Consider the following 10,364-nt stretch of genomic DNA (forward strand, 5'->3'; position numbering starts at 1 on the left):
TGTGGGGGGGGGGGGTCAACCAAAGGGTAGCATATAGCAGGCTTGACCGTCATTGAAATGTATGTAGCCGTATGTCAATTTATGCAAGTCGAATAGAGAGAGAGAGAGAGAGAGAGAGAGAGAGAGAGAGAGAGAGAGAGAGAGAGAGAGAGAGAGAGAGAGAGAGAGAGAGAGAGAGAGAGAGAGAGAGAGAGAGAGAGAGAGAGAGAGAGAGAGAGAGAGAGAGAGAGAGAGAGAGAGAGAGAGAGAGAGAGAGAGAGAGATGGTGCGGGTAACGTATTGATCGAGGAGAGTAGCTCTAAATTGAATTTTGTTATTGCTTCACAATACGAGGGCCTTGCAATGCAGCACAGTGCGATAGTCTTTACAAACATGTCGGCCATTCTGCTGATGGTACAGTAACCCAACAAATCAGATACAATAGCACAAGGGAATCCAGACCGGATCATTTATTGAGGTAGATTGAAGTAACACAAAAAAATCATCAGAATCATTATAAATTGTTTCAAAGCAACCAGGCTCGCATTAACTAATAAAACGTAGCTGCTGCAAACGGCCCGCCTCCTACCTACCCTGAAAAGCCCAATACGGACATAAGAAAAGAAAAATTGGACCTTGACACAAACGATCTCTGGTCCGCTGTTGTTATAAATACTGCACTTTGATTGTAGTTTCATGTTTTCTATCTGATTTCCACATGCCACTGGTCCAACATAGTACCATGTTCATGATAGACCCACCCGTCTCTACCAATGGACAATTTAATTAAACGTAATAAGTCACGTGATGTACAATGTTTGGCCCTTTACGCCTTGAAAAGTGAACCCGTTTATTTTCTTCTATAGCTTTTTATAGAAGTGAATGCAAATTGAATGACTGTTGGATAATGTTTGGACAATTATTTTGTCATTATTCCTATATAAAAATATATAATTAAACGACACAGCTCAAGCCATCCCTCGTGGTAGTAGTGCAAACGCCAGACACATACAAATAGATTCGCAAAATAGATTTATAAAAGTTACCTTGGAGACCGAAAAATTAAATCATCAAAAAAGATCTTCAAAAAATGTCATGAAATACATATATGCATCGTGTCCTGCCATTGACAGGCTCCCTGTTTATTTTCGTTCGAATGTCGTGTCAAAGTGCCCGTCCTTACGACGCAATTACCCTGCTTATCCAAAGCTGCATCCAAGCAACTCATATTGAAAAACAACACTGTCATCTTTTCCCTTTTCCACATGGCGCAATTAAGACAAACGTTTTTTGTAGTCAATCTCTTTTTTGAGATATGAGGCAGTGGAAAACTAACACAGAAAGTCGTCCATCACGTATCGCCTTCTTTCAAACCTTCAGTTTTTTAACTAGGGAAATGTCTCTCCGTTTTTTTTATATCCTACTAGCACTGGAATGCAATGGTGTATGAAAATCATATAGCTATTATCTGCTACAATCTGCGGCAAGCCTTTCCATCCAGGCCTATATACAAATCATAAAAACACTTGTCGTCCACAAACCGGTGGGCTCAGACAGCAGTGACAGAACGCGGGGCAAATTCGTGGTCGGTTTTGGGCACATACAGGGGCCGTGCGTCCGTTACGACGTCTCCGAGCATGGCGACGCACCAGGGGACGTAGACGCGGAGTTATCCGAATGGGTGTCCTCTTGCTCCTTATTGGAACCGGGGCCACTTAACAAGGAGGCGGGCCCGAGGCCGCCCTCTCGTTCCCGCTTCTTCTGCTTCATGCGCCGGTTTTGGAACCAGATCTTCACCTGCGTCTCGTTGAGGTCCAGCGTGGCGGCGATCTCCACGCGCCGAGCCCGCGTGAGGTACTTGCTGAAGTGGAACTCCTTCTCCAGCTCCGTCAGCTGCTTGGTGGAGAAGTTGGTTCGGATGACGTTGTGAGCAGCCGCGAGGCCATAGTCTGACGCTTTGACTGGTGATCAAGTGGTCCGTTGGGTCAGAGAGAGGGGAGAGAGAGAGAGAGAGAGAGAGAGAGAGAGAGAGAGAGAGAGAGAGAGAGAGAGAGAGAGAGAGAGAGAGAGAGAGAGAGAGAGAGAGAGAGAGAGAGAGAGAGAGAGAGAGAGAGAGAGAGAGAGAGAGAGAGAGAGAGAGAGAGAAAGAGGGGGGGGGGTGGCAAGAAAGACACCAAGACTGTTAATGACATATAATTCGAAAACATTAACCAAATGTCTTATCATGCACAACGAGGATACTTAATATACTATATCTGCACGGAATGGAGTAGAACATAATATGATATAAAGTCCTGGTCAATTGAATGTTTGTTATTGTGGGAGAACTGCCCCATGATGTAAAATAGAAAGAGTGGTGGAGGAATGGATGGAGGAATGTTGCTTTAAAGATAACCGAGCAGCACAGTTCTCACGGCATAGGAAAGTGTTGTCTGCGAGATGCATTAGAGTCAGGAAGAGAAAGTGAGAGCGAGGGATGATGGGTAGAGAAAGGGGCAGGAGATGGAGAGATGATGATGATGATGATGATGATGATGATGATGATGATGATGATGATGATGATGATGAGTAGGAGGGCTAACCCCAAAACATGCCGGACGTCAGAATACAGAAAAATTACCGAACCAGACATAAGATTATCTCTTCTGCAACCAGCCTATTTAAAAAATACTGACGCAGAATCAATGGGCGTGAGAGAGGGGGAGAGATAGCGCACGTGCAGGTCTCCCTTAATGAACTGCTTATCTAATTATTTATTTATCCATATTGAAACTGCATGGGCCAATAAATGTATGCCTTTAATGTATTAAGTTTAATGTATCAGTGTTTCATTTCAGAAAACAACAACGAATAAAGCATTCCCAAACTATGAAAGTCTCATATTAACACTGTCATCTTTTGTTGTATCTGTGTGATGTTTTACCATGGAGCGATTTGCACTAGGAAATTCAAATGTTTCTAAATACAGAAAACCAAAATACGAAAAACTTTTAATCAACATCTCGGCTATTCTAGCTTTCCTAAAGTCCAACAAAGTGTTTAGTCCTCCCTTTGCGCGAACACAAAGGCCTAGAGAACCATTAAGGACTCAAGACCAGATTGATTCTATTGAGTTCACACGGTCCTGTTAAAACATAATTAGGACCATCAGCATTAGACGAAGTAGGCCTATTACTGTAAACGTTGTTACAATTATAGTTCATCCAAATATGTTGTTTGTGCATTTTACACAATAGTTTTTATTATTTCGAATCAAAATTGCCTTCATATTGCTCTTCCATTACCTCACCTGTTTTAGGCGGGTTCCGCTTCACCTTCATCCAGTCGAAGGTCTTCCCCTGCGCGGCCTGGTTCTCCTCGTCCACCCTCTCTCTCTCCTGCAGGGAGACGGTAAGGTCAGCGTAGCCACCCCCGTGAGGAAGACCCACGTATCCGGGGCCCTCCACGCTCCCGCCGAGGTGCTGTGGGTACTGGGCCGCGGGCAGGTTTCCCTGGGGCCCGCCGCAGTATGCCCCGGCAAGTGCCCCGTAGCTGGGAGCCTGGCTTGGTGTCGTGCTGGCGAACGTTGATTGATGATAGTAGGTGGCCGACATCGATGAATCATCGATGAAATACTGAGAATGGACCCCGCTGGAGTGCGTTGTGTTCACGTGTCCCGAGGCCCCCGTGTAGTCCGCGTTGTTGGCGCAATTCTGCACCGCCACATATGCGCCGTTATTCCCAACGTTTCCCGTGGTGTTGTACTGTGACAGTCCCATTGCGTTTGGCATCGTCTGCGCTTGGTGCAAATGCGGATGATGGTAGCTGTTATGGGAATGGGAATGGTGACCCGCGGTGACTCCGGAACTCTCAGGCGCGCCTCCACCGACTGCGCCCGGGCCCGCGTACAGTCGCACGTCGCTGGTGAAGTTTGCGCCGCCGGTGTCCTCGTCAGATGGCCCGTTAATCGTCGTTGAGGAGCCATTAGGCCCCAAATGGAACGCACCGCTGGTGACCGGGAACCCCTGATGGTGGTGGTGGTGGTGGTGTGGATGAGAGTGGTATCCGGATTTTGGTGTGGAATATGTGCCTGCTCCCGGTCGGTTACAAATAGTATATTCCAGAAACGAGTTCATGTTGGATTTGTCCATGCAATGTATCATACGATGATGTACCAACACGAAGGATAAAAGCCCTTCAAATTACGCCACGTTCAAAAAAACAACGTTGGAAAAATAAAGGACCACCCGTGAATATGGATACGATTTTAAACAACCAAAGGCACTGTTAAATATTGAATTGTCTGGCTTGTGTTAGATGTGTTAGTGTGTGCCTTTGTCTGAATGTGTGTGGGGGTGGAAGGCCTCAAATTCAACCTGTAATCTCTCCAAATGGGGGATTCCCACACCTCCTCTCGTGCGCCCTTGTCCAACCGCCCTCTCTCTCTCTCTCTCTCTCTCTCTCTCTCTCTCTCTCTCTCTCTCTCTCTCTCTCTCTCTCTCTCTCTCTCTCTCTCTCTCTCTCTCTCTCTCTCTCTCTCTCTCTCTCTCTCTCTCTCTCTCTTTCGCTTTCTCTCTCTCTTTCTCTCGTCCTTCACAGTAGACAGCGCGAGAAGAGAGGAGTGATTGAGTGAATATGAAAAATCACAGCGGAGTCACCTCTCCGGAACGATCGGCACTTTCTCTCTTTCATCAGATATCTTCTCTCATTTGGTTGTTCCTCTCCAACAAAATCCAATGGTTAAAATGGCAAACTCATTCCTCCCTTGTCTTCATCGTGTCCTGCGCTTGTCTCTTTCTCTGTCCTTCTCGCCGATCTACTGTGACACTTTGCTTACCTCTGCCGCGGGTCACGTGACCGACGCCTCGTCACATTGACCAGTATTGTGACCGGGCCAAAAGTTTGTCAGTGGGGGGGGGGGGGGGGGGGGGGGGGGGGGGGTGGAGGGGTGGGGGTAGGGGGGAGGAGGAGGGGTTGACGAGGTGCGGGCCGGCCTGTCGGTTCCAAATCCCCATCCATCACCAGCCTTGACATTACTGCGACAAAGAGACTTCAATCAAAACTGCCCATCAATCTGATATCCGCACGAATCTGTCAAACCGGCTCTGAAAAAGAGGCGAATGAGAGAGGGGGAGAGAGCGAGATCGAGCGAGAGAGAGAGAGAGAGAGAGAGAGAGAGAGAGAGAGAGAGAGAGAGAGAGAGAGAGAGAGAGAGAGAGAGAGAGAGAGAGAGAGAGAGAGAGAGAGAGAGAGAGAGAGAGAGAGAGAGAGAGAGAGAGAATTGGCCTTAAGCAAGAATAATACTTCGCCTTCTGGCTCTTAACCTCCATCCGAATTTCCTCGCGCTCAATGATGAAAAGCATACAGAGAGAGAGAGAGAGAGAGAGAGAGAGAGAGAGAGAGAGAGAGAGAGAGAGAGAGAGAGAGAGAGAGAGAGAGAGAGAGAGAGAGAGAGAGAGAGAGAGAGAGAGAGAGAGAGAGAGAGAGAGAGAGAGAGATAGAGGGGGGGGGGGGGGGGGGGGTGGGGGGAGTGAGAGAGATAGAATAAGAGGAATCCACGCGAGAAAGAAAGAGAGGGACATATATAGATGGAAAACGAGAGGGAGAGAGAGAGAGAGCTGTAATAATATGCTTGTACGTTCTGATACGTCAGAGCCTAAATGTAGTTGCCCCAGCTTGGACACTCTCGTCTATTTGTCTACTGTATAGGCCACGATAGCAGAGCATTTGAGTGAGCAGCAGCTGCCCTGCTCTCAGCCTATTTTAATCCATCAGTGTCCATCGGACTCACATCTGACTCCCCTGACTGTCCCCTGTGTTGGGCCGGAGGCGCATCTGTTGTGCTTACGGTCCCTATTGTGGAATGACCTGAGAAAAACAGTAATACAATGAGGATATGTTTCCTCTTCTTTTTGGCCGTGTATATTGGGCCACTTATGTCTTACTTGTGGGTTTCCAGCGGACCTACACGTCTTGCCTGACGATGTGATGATGAACACAGTGATGGAACTGATGCAACGCATTGCAGCACTGGAAGCAATCGCCTGTTTATAAATTGCGTTAGGCCAAGACATTAATCGAATTAACTTTTATAATGATATGGAAATGTTTTTGTAAAAAGATCCCTATAGAATTAGATTTGTGGTGATCAAAGTTGTATCATCATGTGGGAGTTGTGGAAATCACTTTATGTTCAACAATCGCATTGACAATGGTGTAAACAACGTTTTTTCATATGTGCGTGTGTTGAATATGTGTGTTTGAGTGTGTGGGTCGGTGGGTGTGTTTGTGTGAGCAAAGTGCGAGGCAGAGAAAAAATTGAGAGGGGGAGTTTAATTGAATTAATGAGCCGATTTGTTACAGAAACGAAGTTACGTAAGACAGGCCTCCATGAAACTATATAGTCCTCGCAAACCCCAACAGATCAGGGCTTTAAATTCGTTAGATTATCGTTAATTTAAACGACTTAAAACGAAAAATCAATTAATAATGATTGCAGGTGTAGGTGCTATAATCAGAAGAAGGGGACAAAACACAAATCCTGAAAAACAATCAAAACAGGAGTAAGCAAACACGCAATACTGACAGCGGACCGCTCGCCAACGAAATATAATGATAGATGTACTGGCCTCCTGGCTCAGTCTAGACTCTATAGGGTCATTTTCGACAAGGTCCGTGGGTGGACAACGACAAGGTGGAATGTAGTACAAGGGAAGTCGAAAGCTAATTATTAATGATGGTCACAATGGAGACAAGAGTTTGTCCGCCGCTTCATGAAGCTGCCCACGCAGACTGACGAATACAAGAGAGCAGACCTAACCGAAGGGGACGAGAGAGGCGGTAAGACCCAAGTGTTGAACTAGTTGGTACAAGACGAAACGTCAGGGGAACCACTAAAATCCGCCCACCGACCCCCTCCAGTAGTTTCTTTGTCATCTACTAGACCATTAGCCTACATTAACACGAGGGTAAGAATCTGGATCCGAACGAAAAATGCCAACTAATAAAAAGTGTAGGTCCACAAATCGACTTCAATAAAGATCCTTATTGGTCATTTGTAGGCTTGGTGTTGGGAGTGGGGCCAGAGAACGGCGCAGGGAGGCCGAGTGCGGGGCCAAAAGTTCAGATCTACCGCTTGGATGTTTACCCTGTCTATCGCTATCTCTGACTCCTCATTCACCCCGACTATCTCTGCTATCTGACTGAGTAGGCCTATACCACTCCAGGCTCTCAGATTTCTTGACTTCTCTCAAATGTCGCTTAACAAGCTCACAACCGCATGCCACTTCACCACCACACAAAACTATCGATTATTGGCACCGGACGACAAAGACCGCATCACAGAGCACGCAATCCTGAGGTTCAGGACAAAGCTAGGCTGTTAGACATGTCTGTGGGATGTATTCTGATATATATTTCAATGTTTTTGATGAGGCATAAAAGAATAACACTAACAAATAAAAGGCCAACTACTAGCCTACTCACCCTCCAATTGATGATGATAATAGCCTATAAACTACTAATAACTTTGAAAATTTGAGATCTTATAGGCCTATGTATTCATAATAATAACACTAGTTAATACGTTAAACCATAGGCCTGTGTCAACACCAAAAGTAATCGAATGGACACAAACCAGTTTGTAATAATTTGATAATTTGAGATCTAGGCCTATGTATTCATAATAATAACGCTAGTTAATACGTTAAACCATAGGCCTGTGTCAACACCCAAAAACTATCGAATGGACACAAACCAGTTTGTCAGCTTTGCTGACATTTTACTTGTATCTAATCTTGCAAAAATATGACCTGGAAAGGCATGAACGATTCTAACATGAAACTATTATTGTTTATTTAAATAGGCCACGTGTTCAGTGTCACGCTTTGCCTGACCAAAGCGTGAGGAGTAGACGCGTTCTTCCGCTCATTTAAACGAATGGAGGAATAGCACCAACAGGGGGCGCGACGTTCTCCCAGCATTTGGTGAAATTGTTACGTAGCCTATATTGATCTTTATTATCTGAATGGGAAATGCAATATCTTAGGACAGATACACCATTAAACGAGTTTCTAATGACATTTCTAGCGAGAAATATACTTTTTCTTTGCATAATCTTCAGTAAGTGAATGTGTATGATCTTTATTAATCTTTATCGGAATGGGAAATGCAATATTTTAGGACAGATTCACCATTAAACGTGTTTCTAATGACATTTCTAGCGAGACATTTACTTTTTACTTGCATAATCTTCAGTCAGTGATTGTGTCTGATCTTTAGTTTTATAGTTATTAGGACGATTTTTTCGGCTAGCTCGCATGTTTCAACGACGTCAGGTTGCTAGGGACGCTGCTTTCGCTAAACTAGCAGCTCACGTGTTTTCTGCGGTTGTGTTATTAAACCGTTACTTTATGTAACTTTTAATGATATCATCTTGTTAGAAACACGTATATCTGAGAGCCAACCCAGTCGCCAAAAGCATACGTTAACAGTGTACGTTTTCGTGAACACTGGATTACGTCGCATTTCAACATAAAATAGCGGGTTATAGCCTACCAACAGTATCCGCTCGTAGCGCTGTGGAGGCGTCTGAAGAAAGCGCAACCAACAAGGTTATAAAATACATAAATTCCTGGTTATGTACAATACATAAATTATAATTATTTGGAAACTTCCCATCGCTACCAGTACGGGGAAGGTGACGGTGATGCAGGGTTGCAAGCTTCACGGGTTGTTTTAAAAACAGAGTCGCGGGTGTAAACCTCAAAGGCGCGGGTCACGGTTTTCTTGGCTACTTTCAAAACCCACCGCAGAAACAGTTGGGGTGTTATATGTATTGCATATTCTTTATGAAAACTCAGTCAGAACTATTAAACACCAGAGGATGGGCGGGGTTGGGCAGTGGACACACACACACACACACACACACACACACACACACACACACACACACACACACACACACACACACACACACACACACACACACACACACACACACACACACACACACACACACACACACACACACACACACAAAAAAGGGAGAAAAAAAAACTGACCACAATGGCGAGCGCTAATTTACCTAACGAAGACTATCTACTGACTCATCCGTTTTAGTTGATGTCTTTAGAGGAAAAAAAAGAAATAAAGTAGCCAAGAAAACCGTGACCCGCGCCTTTGAGGTTTACACCCGCGACTCTGTTTTTAAAACAACCCGTGAAGCTTGCAACCCTGCATGACCGTCACCTTCCCCGTACTGGTAGCGATGGGGAGTTTCCAAATAATTATAATTTATGCATTGTATATAACCAGGAATTTATGTATTTTATAACCTTGTTGGTTGTGCTTTCTTCAGGCGCCTGCACAGCGCTACGCGCGGATACTGTAGGTATAACACGCTATTTTATGTTGAAATGCGACGCAATCGAGTGTTTACCAAACCGTACACTGTCAACGTATGCTTTTCGCGACTGGGTTGGCTCTCAGATATACGTGTTTCTAACAAGATGATATCATTAAAAGTTACATAAAGTAACGGTTTAATAACACAACCGCAGAAAACACGTGAGCTGCTAGTTTAGCGAAAGCAGCGTCCCTAGCAACCTGACGTTGTTGAAACATGCGAGCGAGCCGATAAAAATCGTCCTAATAACTATAAAACTAAAAATCAGACACACTGAATGAAGATTATGCAAGTACAAATTATATTTCTCGCTAGAAATGTCATTAGAAACACGTTTAATGGTGAATCGGTCCTAAAATATTGAATTTTCCATTCAGATAAAGATAAATAAAGATCATACACATTCACTTGAACATGAACTATGTTATTTGCGTTATGTAATTGTTGCTTAGGATCCTGAGGATCCCATTTGTTTGTTTTTTAATTTATTTATTTCCTTTTTTACTGCTCAATTGTTTTTGTTTGTATTATTTTATTTATTTATTTTAACCATATTCAATAAAAAGACTTAAATAAAAAAAAAACTAAAAAAAAACGTACTGAAGATTATGCAAGGAATAAATATATTTCTTGCTAGAAATGTCATTAGAAACATGTTTAATGGTGTATCTGTCCATTGCATTTCCCATTCAGATAATAAAGATCAATAGGCTACCTAACAATTTCACCAAATGCTGGGAGAACGTCGCGCCCCCTGTTGGTGCTATTCCTCCATTAATTTAGATGAGCGGAAGAAAGCGTCTACTCCTCACGCTTTGGTCAGGCAAAGCGTGACGCTAAACACGTCTCGCGAGGTGGACCAACGTATCATTTCACGCTTTGGCGTGATACCGGGTTGGAATTCCACATGTCCAATACATACAATAATTGGAATTTGCGGCCTGTTTATCCCGAAGACGCTGCAATTTCGCAAAAGTTGCAACGCAAAATGTGTCGTTAA

At 44.3% G+C, this 10,364-nt stretch overlaps 1 protein-coding gene across 1 annotated transcript; it reads right to left on the minus strand.

Annotated features, from left to right (window-relative positions):
- Window positions 1-283: 283 nt before the first annotated feature.
- On the minus strand, window positions 284-4,428 carry hoxb1a (homeobox B1a). Its single transcript, XM_030375115.1, has 2 exons — window positions 3,269-4,428; window positions 284-1,940 (listed from the first exon to the last, which is right to left on the minus strand). Exons 1-2 carry the CDS (start codon window positions 4,119-4,121, stop codon window positions 1,600-1,602), a joined length of 1,194 nt encoding a protein of 397 aa, XP_030230975.1. The 5' UTR covers window positions 4,122-4,428; the 3' UTR covers window positions 284-1,599.
- Between the last annotated feature and the right edge of the window lie 5,936 nt (window positions 4,429-10,364).

This window comes from Gadus morhua, chromosome 2 (assembly GCF_902167405.1).
Source record: "Gadus morhua chromosome 2, gadMor3.0, whole genome shotgun sequence".
Taxonomy (NCBI): domain Eukaryota; kingdom Metazoa; phylum Chordata; class Actinopteri; order Gadiformes; family Gadidae; genus Gadus; species Gadus morhua.